The sequence below is a fragment of the Microtus oregoni genome, unplaced genomic scaffold (assembly GCF_018167655.1).
Source record: "Microtus oregoni isolate MIOR12 unplaced genomic scaffold, Mior012 000001F_ref0000356, whole genome shotgun sequence".
NCBI classification, from domain to species: Eukaryota; Metazoa; Chordata; class Mammalia; order Rodentia; family Cricetidae; genus Microtus; species Microtus oregoni.
In genome coordinates this window covers 51,969,968-51,988,366 of record NW_024543060.1, presented here as the reverse complement: position 1 = coordinate 51,988,366, position 18,399 = coordinate 51,969,968, and the positions used below count along the sequence as shown (strand labels likewise).

The 18,399-nt window shown below is 43.8% G+C and overlaps 1 protein-coding gene across 3 annotated transcripts in view; it reads right to left on the bottom strand.

Annotated features, from left to right (window-relative positions):
* Positions 1-18,399, bottom strand: part of Clybl (citramalyl-CoA lyase) — a 217,975-nt gene that overhangs the window by 77,120 nt on the left and 122,456 nt on the right. For all 3 annotated transcript variants that reach the window (XM_041663598.1, XM_041663608.1, XM_041663617.1), the window contains exon 2: positions 15,840-16,026. In XM_041663598.1, the coding sequence (XP_041519532.1) occupies positions 15,840-16,026 (187 nt within the window). The remainder of the gene's footprint in view (positions 1-15,839; positions 16,027-18,399) is intronic.

The following is an 18,399-nucleotide window of genomic DNA, read 5'->3' as shown; positions in this document are numbered from 1 at the left end:
CCTAAACAAGTTTGTTTGCACCGGAAGTTTTTGACTGGATGCGGGCAGGAGGTAGGTAGGCAGGAAATACGTCAGGATGTGTGCTTGCCCCAGATTGGATTTGATGGAAATACAAAGGCCTTGTGGGTTTTGCCTTTTTAAGCCTCTGCAAAATGACTCGTCACCATTTCCTGGGAACCCAGGAGTGGGCCTGGCCAGAGTCCATCATCCTGGCTGGTATTTAATTAAAACTTGCTTCACATTTGGCTCAAAATTGTGGAACTGGTTTTTGTTGAGCAAATCTCAGATTTAACAGGGGCTGATCAAAGAAAAAGCATTACTAACTTCACTGCAAACAGACCTTCTGTTCACCCTGTGGTATGCATTTCTGTGACTGTTTGGCTCAAGCTGACCAACGCAGACAGACAGTAAGGAATAACTGACAGTAACAATGCTGCCACTGGGAGTGGGGTGCAGGCACATCTGTCTGCAAGGCCCCATCCCCAACAGCCCAGTCCCAGGAACAGATAAGACTGTAGTCATAGCTCACTTCTCAGTCCCTAGTGCCCGCCCCCACCAAGAGAGCACTGGCCTCAGAGTCATGGCAAACACAGCCATTTATCTCCCTTCCTTTCTCCAATTCATTTTTCTTACTGTTGAGAAAAGCATGCAATATCCCCCATAGAATTTGATGTTTTTCTTTGTTATTATTTTAAAAAACAAAACAAAAACCCTGCTAATCCATGAAGAGTCTCTTCCCGGGTAATGTTAATTCAGCTGCCTGTTTTATAATAGGATTATGTTTTCCAGGATTTAAAAATCCCACGTGTTAACTACCAAATAGACTTCTACAACTGCCATAAAAGTCTAATTTAATCCCCACTGGCATTAGGGAAATAGCCGAGGTACAATTTATGCCTAACTACACTTAACACCCTACAGCCTCCAATAAATATATAACATTTCTTTTGAAGTTATAAAGGGAAACCGTTCAGTGGGATAACTGGGTCTCATGAGTCCAATCACGCAGTATCTCTAAGGCAGAACAAATGTTGTTTACATGCAGCAAGGATTATGGGGAAAGTTTGTTTAACAGATTAATGCATGTTTACCCGTATTTATGCGACCTTCTACATTATGCAAATTCAAGTTAAAATGATCTTCATCTCTTTCATTTGAAAATAATTACAGAGGGAGTCAGCTTATTTGGTCTGTTACCGTTTAGTTTAAGAATCTAATTAGCTTAGGATACATTTCAGAATAAACACCGCACCCAACTCAGGCAGAAGGTGAATGCCACGTTCTACTTTACAAACCAGGAGGGCAGTTTGGAGAGTGGGTGAGGGAGGATGATGGAGGGGGAAGACCTGAGGGCCAAAGACAAGGCTTAACAGATTCCTTTTTGTCTGTTAGTCCTTTTTTTTTTTTTTTTTTTTTATGCATTGGACATGAAAGCTCCTCACAGAAATGTCAAATTTAGGCACAATGAAACAGACATATTTCCTCTCAAATTTGACCCTTCCTCCCCTCCCCCTTCAGACAGGTGACGATGGGGAAGGTGTGTGACAAGCCAGACGGGGGGGGGGGGGGGAGAAAACGCTATCAAGTACCCACTCAATGTGAGGGAGGGCGAAATAAGGATGCTGACATGCCATGATTCAAAGAGGACTTAGCACAGGGAAGCTGAGCGTGAATCTCGGGGCAGTCCAACCTCGCAAAGATGCAAATGGCAGTGGAACCCAGAAAACAGTAGGGCTCTGTTTACCCTTTCAGACAGGGTGCAAACTGCTAATCAGGCTCCGTTGCTGGGCCGGCCACTTTGTTTATCAATAAACAGGAAGACAGTTAGACTATAATTTTCCTGCCTCGCATTGGTGGCCAAAAGGAAAGGCTGGCAGCTTGGTAGCACTGGGTTCCAGTTGCACAGAAACCCAATTATTATTGGACTAATGTATGGGTGTTTGCAAGTCGCACAGGCACGACACACATGTCCACCAAACCATGTGACACATATTGGCAGTGATCACTCCTGGTGACGCAGGCTAAGGGGAGCTGTCAAAATAGGCCCAGGCCTCCAAGAGCTCAGCTGCTGGAGCCTTGTTTCAAAACACACACTCACACACATACACACTAGAAGTGGGTTAAGATGGCAAACATGGGAGAATCATTCATGTGGCAATATAATGCAACACAAACTTTGTTTAATTAAAACCAAACAGCAAAGAGGCAATAAACACAACTCTGAAATGGGAGACTTTATTGGAATATGATGTAATCGCTACCGCATGCTCTGTTACCACAGAATGTCCATATGCTGAGTTATTCTAACGTCATCAGAGCCGACATTTCGGGAACAATGTGTTCCTAAAACACATGATCTCAGATCTAAAGTATGCAAAAGATCCTAAACCAAACATAAAACAAAAATTTGGTCTTACACATGTTCCTGCTCAAGTCTTTGAACAGCCCAAACTGTTACTTTAGTTCTCTTTCATTTGGTCTTTATAAACGCATTTGTGAGAAATGAAGATGAGGTGGTACATGCCTTTAATTCCAGATCTCTGTGAGTTCACAGCCAGCCTGGTCTATGAAGCAAGTTCCAGTGTCACACAATGAGACTCTGCCTCAGAAACAAACAATACGCACTTTAAACGCATGTAAATCGCTAACCAGGCATGAAAACACACAATACAAATGGGACCACGGTCTTCACAAGACGGTGCTTCTGTTGACATTGGATTAGCCCATACATGAATAATAATGAAAATACGTTGATACGTTGATCACACAAAACTTACTTATTTACCAGATATTTGCTGTGTAACTTCTAGGTAGGAGACACTCTGGCAAATCGTGGGAACACAATGGAATTCTCTTTACAAAGCCAAAAGACTAGAAGGAATACTTTCCTTCTGGTAGACACTGAATAAGCCATTACAGATGCATGGGGCTGTAGGATCGTAGCTTGTCTAACTTCTTTTTTTAAAGACAGGGTCCCATGTAGCCCAAAGCTGGTCTCCAACTTGCTCTCCAGGGAGACCAAGGATGACACTAATTTACCAGTGACCCAGCGATGGGATTACAAGCATGTACCTTCCTGGTTTTGTGCAATAGTAGGGACCAAAGGCAGTGCTTTATGTATGTTAAACACGCAGTTACTGATCCACATCCTCAGCCCTAACCAACCAGTGTTCACTTCTGTTCAGCCCACAGCCACCATCCTGGCTGTCTGAGATGAGAATACCAGTCCACTGTATTAGGACATGTGAGTAAGTAAAAATTCAAAGCTCTGCATGGCTCTGTTAATAACAGTATGTTCTGGGGTGGGGACTTCCTGGAGACTCGTTAGCTGTGTTACCTTGATCAAGTTTGTGAACCTCTCTGTGTTCTCCTACGCCTGCCTGTCACTGAGCATAAGAGCTTCTGGGAGAATGGTGTGAGCTGATATGCACGACACTTAGAAACTATGCTAGCCAACAGTACTAGCTGGTTCTCGGGAATCACCCTCCAACAACCTTCAGCACCACGGTCAGCTCCAGAACGCTAGGAGACCTGGGGAACTGCCTTCAGCTTGGGCTTGGGTCTGGGTAAAGGGACCACCGCCCTCCAGCTCAGTCAAGAAAGGGGATGTGGTAGTGTTTGGAACTCTCCCGAGTCTCAAAGTTGAAGACTAATGACTAATCAATCCCCGAGCCACTCAAATTGACACCAAGTTGGGGTCTTTCATATCTACTTCAGCTTTGACTAGGGAAAAGGTATTCCCTATTGACTGGCCTTGATCCTTTTCTTTGCAGCCCCTGAAGCATCTAAGTATGCACAGTTCCAGAAAAGAGATGCTCTCGACATCACACCCATTTCCTGCAGACTTCTATCACAGTGCAGCGGGGACTGGACCGAGAGGATGAAATGACGAGTGAGAGGCCTATCTGTATTCAAAAGGTAGCTTTCTCTTTCTACCCAGTGAGGCACTAAGCAATTACCCTTAGTGGAGAAACCTGAGGTATCTTTAAGAAACCCATTCTCTCCAGTAGTAATGATGCAAATCTCTAATCCCAGTACTCCAGAGGCAGAGACGGGTGGATCTCTGCTGTGGAATAATCCTTTTGTATACTCTAAAGATTTGCCACATGAATTAGCTTACTAAAAAGCTGATTGGCCGATAGGAATTTCAGGGCACAGAGAATGATGGGACTGAGTCAGGAGACACCAGCCAGATGCCCAGTAAGCAGGATGTGTAGAAAATGAGGTAACAAGCCATGAGCCATGTTGTAGAGGGTAGATAAGAAATATGGGTTAATGTAAATGTAAGAGTTAGGTAGTAACAAGCCTGAGCTATAGACTGAGCATTTACAATTAATGTTAAGTCTCCATGTCGGTTATTTGTGAAGTGGCTTGCAGGACAGAAACTTCCTCCTACAGATCTCTGTTAGTTCAAAGCCAGCCTGGTCTACATAGATTCAGAACAACCAGGCTACACAGAGAGACCCTGTCTCAAAAAACAAACAAACAAAAAAAGATGGATGGAAGAAAGGCAGGAAGGAAGGAAGGAAGGAAGGAAGGAAGGAAGGAACCCATTCTATCAAGTCAGTACTCTGACTCATCTTTCTCCTTTTGGAATGACCTTTGTGCCTAATCAATAACTCATTCAAGAATATACTGAATTCTTTGAACAGAAATAACTGTGGCCCCAGGGACCCAGTTACTGTCTTCTAGAAGTTAAGATCACTAAATAGTAAACACAATTGCATCACATGATTTGAAAGAATCAGCAGGACAGATCTTTAGTAAAAAGACAGGCTTCCTTTGGATCCATCATTGTCTTGGCACTTGTCCTTGACAAAATACTCCTGATTTCTTTTACCAAAGAAAGCATTTTCCTCACCCTATTATGTCAAACCATAGGGCTGGAGAGACGGTTCAGCAGGTAAGAGTGTTGGTTGCTCTTCCAGAGGATCCAGGTTCAGTTCCCAGCACCAACAGGGCAGCTCACAACCACCTGTAACTCCAGCTCTAGAGGATTCAACATCCTCTTCTGGCATCCATGGGTACCAGAAACACAAAGTGATGTACAAACACACATGAAGGCAAAAGACCTATATATGCAGGACAGTGGTGGCTTATGCCTTTAGTTCCAGCACTCAGGAGGCAGAGGTAGATGGATCTCTGTGAGTTGGAGGCCAGCCTGGTCTACAGAGCAAGTTCCAGGACAGGCTCCAGAGCTACAGAGAAACCATGTCTCGAAAAAGAGAGAGAAAGAGAGAGACCTATACATATAAAAATAAGTTAACTGAATTAAATTAAAATTAAATTAGTGAACTAAACAAATATCTAGGGTCTATTTTGTGTAAATCATGCTATCCTTATCTCATGGTAAAAAGGAGTAAAAAGCAATGGCTTTAACTAGTGTGTGTGGGCACGTGCATGTGGAGGTCACGGGTTGACATCAGGTGTCTTTCTCAGCCATTTTCACCTTGGGTTTTGTGATGGGATCTCACTCTAGAGCTCTTTGGCTAACCAGGCTTGCCATCAAACCCCAGGTGCCCTCCTGACTCTTCCTCTCCAGTACTGGGGCTTGTGCTCAGGCTGCCCATCCAGTCCTAGGTGCCCTCTCTTCCTGTTCACCCTGCGTGTCTTGCTCTCCCTCCTCCTCCTTCTAATGTGGGGTGGAACTCAAGGCTACCTGCTGATGTGGGAGTCCCTCTGTGTGCTATGATTAGCATTAATGAATAAAGAAACTGCCTTAGCCTGTTGATAGGGCAGAACTTAGGTAGGTGGAGAAAACTAAACAGAATGCTAAGAGGAGGAAAAGAAGAGTCAGGGAAACGCCATGAATCCGCCGGAGACAGATACTGGGAATTTTACCCAGTAAACCACTGCCATGTGGCAATACACAGATGAATAGAAATGGTTTGAATTAATATAAGAGTTAGCCAATAAGAAGCTAGAGCTAATGGGCCAAACAGTGTTTTAATTAATACAGTTTCTGTGTGGTTATTTTGGGGCTAAGCTAGCCGGGAGCCAGGACAAACAAGCAACCTGGCTCTCCATGCAACAACCTGGTTTCAAAATCACCTTGCAAATTGAGCCATGTCCCCAGTCCCTTTTCAATCTTAATTTTTAGCTAAAACTCAGAGATGTGCTTCATTGGCTTCCAAGTCAGAAGCATGGGATTGTGGGTCATCACCAGTCTTAATTGGATTCCTAGGAATTGCAGGAGAAGAACAACTATTTAAGGGCTTCATCTCTTTGTGGAGAGACTGTTGGGCTCACTAAGAGATCTCAGATTATGACGGCTTTTTGGTAAGACACCAGGACTCAGTAACAAAACAGAGCAGGAGGGAAATAGGATTGTTTGGTTTTGTTGTTTTTCACTATTATTCCTTGGAGGCAAGATTATTTAAGGGTATGAGGGGATTAATGAATGACTGCAAACACTTGACTGCTTGCATAAAAACCTGCATAGGTTTTTATTTCAGAACCTTTAAGGATCAAAAAGACCTTGCCGAGTTCCTGAGCACAGTTCAGCTTTCCCAGATACCCCAATTGCTACTGAAGAAATCTCCAAAGCTCTTAAATCTTTTAATAAATGCAAGGCACCTGGGAGTGGGCCTTCCCATCCTAATCCACACCCCTATTGAAGAGGAACTGGCTCTCTGTGCCCCTTTGCACATTAAATGACTCAAACACATCCTCCTGCTTTCTCCCTGTGGGGAGAACACACCTAGCCATTCTCATTTATTCCAGCAAAACTGACAATGCTCAAGAATCTAAAATATAGCCAAATGGATCCATGTGCTTGGACAGAGAGTGTGAGTGTGTGTGTGTGTGTGTGTGTGTGTGTGTGTGTGTGTGTGTGCAAGAGAGGAAGGATCAGTGAGACTGAATACAAATGCTTAGGGTGGAAAAGGGTCTGTCTGGCAATGAAAAGCATTATAGAGGAACTCAAGAATTAATTGTTTTATTTAAAATATTTGTTTATTGGTGTGGGAAGTCCTTCTGTCTATGCGTTGCTTTTATTGGTTAATGAATAAAAAAAACTGCTTTGGGCCTATAGCAGGACAGAACAGAGCTAGGCGGGGGAGAGGAACTAAACTGAATGCTGGGAGAAAGAAGGCAGAGTCAGGAGATGCCATGTAGCCTCGCCAGAGAGGGAACATTGCCGGTAAGCCACAGCCATGTGGCAATATACAGATTAATAGAAATGGGTTAATTTAAGATATAAGTTAGCCCATGCTTAAGCTATTGGCCAAACAGTATTGCAAATAATAAAGTTTCTGAGTGATTATTTTGGGGCTGAGCCACCAGGAACAAACGATTTATTCATGTGTATGTATGTGAGCCTGTGTGACCTTATGTGCAAGCTGTGCATACAGGAGAATGTGACCAGAGTTATAGGCAGCTGTGAGCCACCCTGTTGATGCTGGGAACTGAAACTGTGTCCTCTGTAAGAGCAACAAGTATTCTTAGCCACTGAGCCTCTCTCCAGCCCAAGAATTAACTGGCTTTAATTGGTATATGTGCCAAGTGTAGTGGAGCACACCTTTAATTCCAGCACTTGGGAGGCAGGGGCAGGCAGATCTCTGCAAGTTCAAGGCCAGCCTGGTCTACACTGCTGGCATTCTAGGACAACCAGAGCTACATAGTGAGACCCTGTCTCAAAAAAATAAGATCTGTGTTGGCTGGACTCGTAGCTCAATGGTAGGGTACTTGACCAGCATGAGGAGTCCCCAGGTTCATCCCCAGAACTACAAAAGGAAAACAGAAACAAAAGAGCAACAGAAAAGCATATTTATATTTCTCAGAGTAGGTTATTAGTTTTCTTTTTATTTCCTTTGTTTCTTTTATCTTATTTATTTACTTATTGTTTTCTCGAGACAAAGTTTCTTTGTGCAGCCCTGGTTGTCCTGGAATTCACCTTGTAGATCAGGCTTGTGGGCCCATGTTTCATACAAATTCTATGTTGGGGCGTATGGGCCCTGACGTAGGCTAGCCTCAAACTCACAGAGCTCCGCCTGCCTCTGCCACCACACCACCCTCCACCCTTCACTGGCTAGTTTTCTTACTCATAGGAAGAAATACTTGATATGATGGTTTGAAGGACTATGTCCCCCACAGGTTCATGTATTTGAGCACAGGGTGATCTTAGAACCTGTCAACTATCAGGGTAACAATAAGACAATGACCTTGGTTGGCCATTGGTTGGTCCCCAGTTGGTAGCTGAAGAGGGGGATAATAAGGTATGGCCTCGGGCTGGAGAGATGACTCAGAGGTTAAGAGCATTGTCTGCTCTTCCAAAGGTCCTGAGTTCAATTCCCAGCAACCACATGGTGGCTCACAACCATCTGTAATGAGGTCTGGTGCCCTCTTCTGGCCTGCAGGAATACATACAGACAGAATATTGTATACATAATAAGTAAATAAATAAATATTTTTTTTAAAAAAAAGAAGAAGGTATGGCCTCGCTGGGGTGGGCTTTGAGAGTTTAAAGATGGAAGGGGACCAGTTCTAGTTTGTTGTCTCTACTTTGTGCCTATTGCTAGCTGACATGCTTCTTCCCCACCCAAGCAAACCCTTCCTTCTGTAAACTACCACAGCAAAACAAGTAGCCACTACACTTGACAAAATCATTTAAGGAAGGAGCGATTCACTTTTGTAGCACGAATAATGAAAACCCAGAGACAGACATGGGGTCCCGCCTGAAAAACAGAAAAGCAAAGCAGCCAAGCCACTAGAAAATCTATGAAATCTTCAGACTGAAAGAGAAACCAGTTCCTGTCTCATCCCACCTCATATTCCTCTCTAATGCTGGGATTAAGGTGTGTGCAACCACTGGCTGGCCTGTATGCTGACTAGTGTGGCTGCTTTGCACTGACCTTCAGGCAAGCTTTATTTATTAAGACACAAATAATATACCGCTATAGGATTTGTTTCACAGACGGAAGGTGCAGTAATCATGGCGGGGAGGTCACTATCAGCCACGGCAGGAACCAAAAGCCAGTGTGACCTTGGCTGACATTGGGATAGCTCACGACAAGCAATCACATTGGCAAATGGGTTGACTCTGGGGCTACCCATCGGGTATTGGAGGAACCTCTGTGGAAATTCCTATTTGGGAAAGAGAAACTCTGAAGAACTCAGTATGGGTACACAGATACGAAGTGTTGTCTCACAGTTCCTGACCTCTTAATGTCCAACCTGCTTTAGGCCTCCAGGGTGCCCTATTACCCCAGACAGACACACAAAAACCTGAAACAGTAGCCTGGTGATGTGTTTTCCAAGGGCTGCTGAAGTCCTAATAGGTGATTAGAAGGCAGAACTGATTAATATTGAATTGTATCACCACACTTGCTTTTCAAGGCAGAGACCATTCAGTTGGAGCCTCCAGCTCAGTCCTGCCATGATCCTGGAGGATCCATTCCCCCCCCCCCCTCTCTCTCTGACCTTGTTCCTATAGATGAGAATTTTGGATGACAACTATTTAATCTTTGCCTGTATCACTCCTCCAAGACAGGGATCACATAACCATGTCATTCCTGTCTGTCACAGTGCCCGGTTGAAAATTTTCATACATTTAAATAATTAAATGTAAATACTAAATAAATCTAAATGACTGTTTAAATCACTGCTTAGTGAACAGTAGCTCGGTGTTGTGACTCTAGTCCTCTGCTCAATCGCTCAAGTCTTCTCAGCCTCACACGGTGCCTTGACGATTCCCCAGAGTTCTGTTCACTGGTACTTGGTACTGCGGCTGTCAAACAGTGGCTTAGACATCCCTACATTTCCTTCCACAGTAAGGAGAGAGGGAGACAGAGCCAGAGCGAGGGCTTTTCCCTCCGTCACCCACACTTGAGAAGGTGAGTGAGCCTGGACTGGTAGCACCATTCTTAACATGAAGGAGCTACTTAAGCACAAATTGGATTAGCAGGGCAGGATTAGGGTCTGCTGAGAAGCAGTCCACACTCAAATGCTTATCTCTGGAAACTCCTATTGTTTTCAGGATCAGTACACTCTGTGGAGAACCAGGCAAGTGAAGTAGTCAGTCGACTAGCAAAACAAACAAACAAATAAATAAATAAATAAATGAGATGCAAAATAATATGTTTACATGTCAATAATGCTCAAGAAGATGAATTATATCATAGTTCAGCATGGCAAAACTGTAACCAGATCATCAGAAATAAAGCTTTAATACAGATTTTCTTAGAAATAAATTCACTAAAAATGGGAGCTCAGCTGTACATGGAGGCGCACGTCTGTAGGGATAGCAGCAGGGTCAGGAGTTTAAGATTATTGTTAGACTAGCCTGGGGCTACATGAAATCCTACCTAGAAATAAACTCTATTCCTTCCACCAAGAAGAAAAATATTCAAATAAGAAAAATGATTAAGAAATAACTTCAGATTCAGTGGTGGCACACTCCTTAAATTCCAACATTCAGGATGTAGACAGAACATGCAGACCTCTGTGAGTTGGAGCCTAGCCTGGTCTCCATAGAGTTCCAAGCCGTTGAGGCTACATAGTGATATCAACTCCAACTCAAAACAAGTGTCTGGCACCCCATTTCTGGTACCCTCTCACCCTGCAGCAGGAACTTTGCTTGCTTGCCTGAGAGAAAGAGAAAGAGAGACAGAGACAGAGACAGGGAGGGGGGAAAAACAAGGCAGAAAAATACAGTTGGCAGAAAGCCCTGCACGTATGAAGCCCTAGATTTGATTCTAACACTGCTAGATAAACAAACAAAATCCAAGTCTTATCCACCTGCCTTCAGTTTGGGGGTGACGGACAAGTACACAGTAAGAGTATGTTTAGCGAGGTCTATCGGGAATGTACCTTCATTCTGACAACGGATTTGACAAAAATCTAACAGCTTCATGAAGAGACTGGGTTTTCGGATTCAGATGACTGGATAACAGTATCCTCGGGATAAATCGTGAGCACGGCCCTCAGGATACCTCAGTTTCCCTGTCTGTAACAGGAATGTGAGTGCGGCGCCTCTTTGAGCTGTCGTGCAATTGACAGTGTCTGGTATGGTGTCAGCACCGCTTAAATATTGGTTAAACAAACTCAAACAGAGGCTCCCGGTGATGGCTCGTGCAGCTCTTGGCTCTAACCTCTTTAACAGCTCCACAGCAAACTTGTCAGATCTTCATACGGCTCGCTTGTCAAACGCGTAGATGATTTGAGTGTCAGATGATGGAACCAGAATCCAAAGCAACCGTGAGACGCTAGCAGTGAAGTGCCGTGCACGAGACGGAGCTAAAACCCCTTCTGTGCTTTTGCTGTGTCTGTGACAAAGTAGGTTGACAACAGATACGGAAGGAAAGTTGAGGTACACGCCATCAGTGGGGAACAAGGTAACGGGGCGCTAAAATCGGCAGCCACGGCGGCAATGGACGATATAGGAGTAGTCCACTCACATTCTACTTTTTATGAGGTCCAGGATCCCGGTCAGTTACACCCATAGTGGGTGAGGCTTCCACGCTCCCCATGACCCTCCACAGTCAGACCCAGAAACTCATTTCCAAACTGGCTCTAGTCCGGTCAAGCTGACCGATCTAACCATCACATCTAGAAAGAATTTTAACAACAAAACAAACAATATCCAAACCTGTGCTGGCTTGCCAGGCCTTTCTATGGTTTTTTCGTTTTGTTTTCTGATTTTTTTCAAGACAGGGTTTCTCTGTGTGTAGCCCAAGTCATCCTGGAACTCACACTGTAGACTAGGCTGGCTTCCAACTCAAGAGATCCACTTGCCTCTGCCTCCTGGTATTAAAGGTTTGCACCACCACCAACTTGGGTTTCTGTGGCTTTTTAAAGGGAGCTCTAGTTTACTCTTAAACTCCACATGTGAAAAACTATGGCTAGCAATCAATGCACTATTCAACTTTAATGAGAGAACAGAGTGTCCAAATGAAGATGCCACCAGGTGTTATCTCAGTCATCCACAAGCCTGAGGACCTGGCTTTAAACCCCAGCTGTCAGTCAACTAAGAACCACCCACATTCCAGAGTCAGTGCTCCTCCCCCACACACCCATATCCACCTTCACTCTGCCTTCAGTGACTCAGCCACAACAGCCCCACCTTTATTAAAGACCAATACCACACTTTCCACCTTCTCCCTAGCTGTGTTCCCCTCTGCGCACGCTCCATACCCCAATACAGCCTGCCATCATGACCTGGTCTTTAGCCGTCTCTATCCTGCTCAGAGGAAGCCATTTTGCACCCCTTCCGCTCCCCAATAAATCTCTTGGATGAGGTCTGTTGTGGGATGTGATTTTTTTTTTTCAGTATCTCTTGGCCCACATCTCATAGATACTCTTTGGTTGTAAACCCTTTCACCAGCACTCTTGTGAAAAGCAGAGTGTGGTGACAGGTTTGTAATCACGGCACTGAGGATGTTACGCCCAGATCACGGAGTCCCCCCAAAACCAAACCAACTAGGAGACCAAGTCCTGTATGTAAAAGCAAAGATCCTTTATTCTTACACAAGTTCTTGAACTAAGACCCTCCATATGTCTAACATGGCAAGATCAGAGAACCCCCAAGCTCAGTTGGAGTTGGGTTTTTATATTAGCAAAGGTAGGGGTGAGGGATTTCTAAGGTTCAGGACCCCGACTGGCTGACATTTGTCCAGGGATGTCCTGGTGAAAAGCGATGGGTGTGTGCAGGTAGGTGATCCTGTCTACAATGATTGGAACGTGCGGAATTTCCTTTGGATGACCTGTTCCTGGGTGGTGCCTAGGTAGTCTCAGTTTGTGATCTTTCTTGGAACCAGGTATTGCCTCAGGGTAAACTACAGAGACTCAGGCCTCTGTTGAGTCCTACAAGGAGACAGAGATGGGCGGATCCCTGGGACTCCCTTACCAGCCAGCCTCTCTTTGTTTGCTAGCCAAGAAACTGTCTCAGAAAACCAGAAGGAGCATACCTGAGGAAGGACACTCAAGGTTTGATGTCTGGTATCAACACACATGTGCACAAGCAAGCATGCATGAAGCTGGGCATAAAAGCACATGCCTTCAACCCCAGCGTGGGTCTGTGAGTTTGAGGCCAGCCTGGCCAATATAAGTTCCAGGACACACAAGGTTACATAGTGAGATCTTGTCTCAAATAGCAAACATACCCACACATCACATCACACACACACACACACGCATGCACACGTTTATACAAAATATATAAACGCACCCTGCATGAACATGGGAGTCAAGATGGCAACTGTGGCTTGCTCACCCCCTCAGGTTTCTAACTGGTAGCTCAACTGTTGCTATCTAGGCAGACAATGGCTGAGCGCACAGATACACAAGCAGATGTAAGGCAGGAAGGAGACATACTTTCCTGAGAGGGACAGAAAAGATCCTCAGGCAGGTCTCAGAGGACAACCTGGCACTTTATCCAGGCTTCCGGGGGCTACTGGGCTGCTCTGCTGAAATAAACATCCCTCCCCTATCGCAATTGCTACAGGCCTTATCTGACCCATTTCCTGTAGGAAATCAAGCTACTTGCAGGTACTTTATCTGCTTTTCTCCCATAATAATCCCCAGCCCTGACAAAAGGAGATATTGTCATCTCCGTGGGTTAGATAAGAAATTGAGGCAAAGAAGTACAGAGAATTGCCTGAGGTTACACAGGACTGGAATTACAACCTGGTATCTAATCTGAGCGCACACTACGTGAGTTTTGGGAGGAGTATACTGGAATCACATTATAGTCTTTTTAAAAAAAAAAGTCTAGACTATTTACTTGAATCTCTAGGAGAAAGATTAATTGTATTAATTATACACCAAAGACATTGAGTAGACGCTTTCGATTCTACATGTTTATTCTAATCTTTTTCTAAAGACTTGGGAAGTTTGGATTTCATCATTAAGAAGATATGGGAAATTAACTCTTTTTTTTAATTAAGGCAAATATTTGTTTGCTACACTCTCCAAGGAAAGTAATTATTCTGGAAAGCAGTACAGTTCAGACAGGCTCCTTCAGATCATGGGGAGTAAGAAGCTACCCAGACAGCAGGAGTCCAGATGGCCTAGGGACTCAATGGGTAAACAAAGGGTGGAGAAAGCATGTTTTTAACCAAAGCATTTGCATGCATACATAAATTATTATTATACAGATTTACATATCTTACCTAATTATTAAACAAATGCACAAATGCAAGTTCATTACTTAAAATCTTTTTTTTTTTTTTTTTTTTGGTTTTTCGAGACAGGGTTTCTCTGTAGCTTTGGAGCCTGTCCTGGAACTAGCTCTTGTAGACCAGGCTGGCCTGGTCTCTGGAACTCACAGAGATCCGCCTGCCTCTGCCTCCCGAGTGCTGGGATTAAAGGCATGCGCCACCACTGCCCCGCAGTTACTTAAAATCTTGAAAATAAGCCGGCTGTGGTGGCGCACGCCTTTAATCCCAGGATTTGGGAAGCAGAGGCAGGTAGATTTCTAAGGCCAGCCTGGTCTACAGAGTGGGTTCCAGGACAGCCAGGGCAACATAGAAAAAACTTGTCTCAAAATAAATAACTAAATAACTAAATAAATAAATAGAAAGTTCAGCTGGAGAGGTGGCTCAGCAGTTAAGAGCACTGGCTTCACTTCCAGAGGTCCTGGGTTAAGTTCCCAGCACCCACATGGTGGCTAATAAGTTCCAAAAGATCTGATGCCCTCTTCTGGTCTCTGTGGATACTGCATGCACATGGTGCAGACAAACATGCAGGCAAAACACATATTAAAAAAAATAAAAATAAACAAACCAAAAGTATCTACTATTCAACTACTAGGTAAGAAACCTCTATGCCTGGTCTGGTGTTGCAATTCTTGTAATCCCGGGGCTTGGGGGGCTGAGGCAGAAGGATTGCAAGTTTGAAGTCAGCTTGGGAAATAGTTAGAACCTGTCTTATAAGTTTTAAAATTAAAACCAGTTTTGTTTTAATGAGGGAAGATCAGAAACAGCCCCATCTACCTGTTTATAAACTAGTCAGGCCAGAAGCCACAAGCAGCTCTGAGTTCTGTAAGCATCTCCTTAAGTAAGTAGGAGAAATAATCACTCGTCAGTGGAAACCCACCTTATGTGTTCTTGGCCATCTGTCTCAGACAACCTAAGACCAAAATTCAATACAAAGGGCTGGAGAGATGGCTTAGAGGTTAAGAGCACTGGGTGCTCTTTCTGAGGTCCTGAGTTCAATTTCCACCAACCACATGGTGACTCACAGCCATCTATAATGAGATCTGGTGCCTTCTTCTGGCAGGCAGGGATACGTGCAGGCAAGCAGAACACTGTGTATATAAACAAATAAACAAATCTTTTTAAGAAAAAGAAAAAGAAAAGGAAGGAAGGAAAAAAGAAAAGAAGGAAGAAAGAAAGTAAGTAAATTCCTAAGCCAAGCGGTGTTACACCTTTGATCCTCAGGAGGCAAAGGCAGGTAGATTTCTGAGTTTGGGAGCAGTTTGGTTTACAGAGCAAGTTCCAGAACAGCCAGGACTATACAGAGAGATTCTGTCTCTAAATAAATTAATAAATAAAATAACTTTTTTAAAAAGAAAGAAGAAATAAATTTCTTCATCGGATTCAATTGGTTTGAGAATCTTTTACCATGATTCTAGAAACATCTAATTTACATAGGTCAACCAATATCACAGAGCAAAATAGATTACCTCTCTATTTATACGCACACCAGTCACAGATACTAAATGTCAAGGTTTCAAGATATATGTTGACGAATGTGTCCCTCCTTTCAGATAAGACATGTAAGAGAGAGCCAGAACCAAATACCCTAACCATCAAGGAAGGCTGAGGCTGACACTTTGTCAGCAGCGAATGATGCTAGTTCAAGAGCCCCAAATTCTAGCCCGTCATCCTTCCCTCCAGTACCTTTTTGTTTTCGGCCACTCCATCCTCGCAGTCCAGCACCGCACAGTCTACTTTCAGGGATGGAATCTTCTTAATTTTCTTCTCGTCATTCCCAGGCACATACAGCACTGCCCTTCGAGGGATATATTTGTGACTGGACAAGGAGCTATACCCAGGCCTGCAGATACTGGCCACGGTGGATGCCTTCCTGAAAGAGAAGTTTCTAGGCTTAGTTCAAAATGGAATTCTGCACTTTATACGGGTGCTGGAGAGAAGGCTCGGCGGCTAAGAGCACTGGCCGCTCTTCCAGAGATCCCGGGTTTAATTCCCAGCACCTACATAGCAGCGCACAGCTGCCTGTAAGACCAGTTCCAGGGGATCTGACATCAATGCACATAAAATAAAGCTAAATTTTAAAAAATAAATAAATTTGTGAATGAACTCTTCACTTATCCATTTATTCATTTTGGCTTTTTAAAAATATTTACAACTTAAAATTATGTGTATATTGTGGTAGAAGGGGGTAACATGTATGCATATAAGTAATATGGGTGCCTGAGGAGGCCAAAAGAGGTCTCTGGGGTCCCCTGAAGCTGAAAGAGGCTGTGAGCCACCAGAGTTGATGCTAGGAACTGAATTCAGGCCTCTGCAGGAGCTGTATGTGCCATTTCTCCTTCCCTATTTTGGCTTTTTTGTTTGTTTTCAAGACAAAGTCCCACTATGTAGCTCTGGCTATCCTAAAACTCACTACATAGCTCAAGCTGGCTTTGAACTCACAAAGATTCACCAGCCTCTGCCTCCGAAGCGAGCGCAGGGATTAAAGGTGTATGCCAACGCCCCCACCTAATTTTTTGGCTTTTTGAGGTGGGTCTTGTTAAACAGCCTTGGCTCATCACTGTGGTGCCCAGGCTGACCTCAAACTCAGGGCAAACCCTGGGGAATCTGAGTCACATACTTACTGTATGTTTAGATTCACATACTCGGTTTTTAATATCAAGAATAAGAAACCATACAAAGAAACAGGAGCCGGGCAGTGGTGGCGCACTCCTTTAATCCCAGCACTCGAGAGGCAGAGGCAGGCGGATCTCTGTGAGTTCGAGGCCAGCCTGGTCTACAAGAGCTAGTTCCAGGACAGGAACCAAAAGCTACGGAGAAACCCTGTCTCGAAAAATCAAAAAAAAAAAAAAAAAAAAAAAAAAAAAAGGAATAAGAAACCATACAAAGAAACAGGAAAATAAGGCCCTGTGTGAAGAAAAAGCAAGCCAGTAGAAGCCAGTCCTGAAAAATTCCTGATGGCAGTACCATCATGCTCTGAGGTTTTTGCTGTTGTTTTGTTTTTCCTTGGCAAGCCCTTGTTCTAGAACAAGGGATCAAAACACAGACCCTAATATTAGGAGAACATGGCCCTGTTATGGTCTACCCTGAGTCCATCAGGCAGTGTGCAGATCGTTACAAACATATACACAGCTAAGACATGACTGAGAAGCCCACTTGAGGCCTTCAGTGGATTCCAGAATTCCAGGGCTCAGCACAGCGGTCATGCCTAGAACCCCATATTCAAGAGACTGAAGCAGGGTTACAGATGCAGTTCAGTGTTTACCTTAGACTGATTCCCAACAATGCATGAATAAGACATGGTAGTTTACCCCTACAATCCTACCACCTAGGAGGTGATATCATCTTGAACTGATCACATATCCCTACGTAAGAGGCCAGTCAGGCTTAGAGATTGAAGGAGGGGTGGGGGAGAGGCAGAGAGAAGAGGAAGCAAATGGCAACCAAGACAGGGAGGTCTTGAGTTTGAATCCAGCCTAGGACACACACACACACACACACACACACACACACACACACAAAACAAAAAAAAAACAAACAAACAAAAAAAAAAACACCTCAAAACAGAAACAACAAACTGGGTTCTAGAGTTCCAAAATATTTAAACCTGCAAGACTCTGCAATGATGCCTCCCCATAATACTAGCACTTGAGTGGCAAAGACAGAAGCATCCCTAGAACTTGCTAGCCAGCTAATCTAGTCAAATCTGTGAGCTTCAAGCCCCACCACACAATAAACAAGGTTCACCTCTTACTCTCAGAGTTAAGGTAGCACTGTGATTTAAGGTAGCTCTGTGATTTAAGGTAGCTCTGTGATTTAAGGTAGCACTGTGATTTAAGGTAGCTCTGTGATTTAAGGTAGCACTGTGATTTAAGGTAGCACTGTGCTTTTCAACACAACTGTGGGGGAAGGAGGCAAAGAAAGGCAAGGAAAGTCAGAAGCTGTTGGTCCAGGGTCCAAACTTGTGACCAAAAGATGGATAAATCCTGAAGGCTATACTAGCAATATATCATGTACTTCCAACTTATTAAGAGAGTGGATTTTAATTATTCTCATCAAATATGCATTAGCTATGAGAGGTAATGGATGTGCCGATTATTTAAGGAGTAATTGCATAATGCCTATCTACATCAGAACATTATGGTGTACACTTTCAATCTACAGTATCATCAATTTTGCTTCAATAAAGCTGAAAAATATTTATCAAGATATCTAATGTTAAATGAAGAAACATCTTAATTATAAT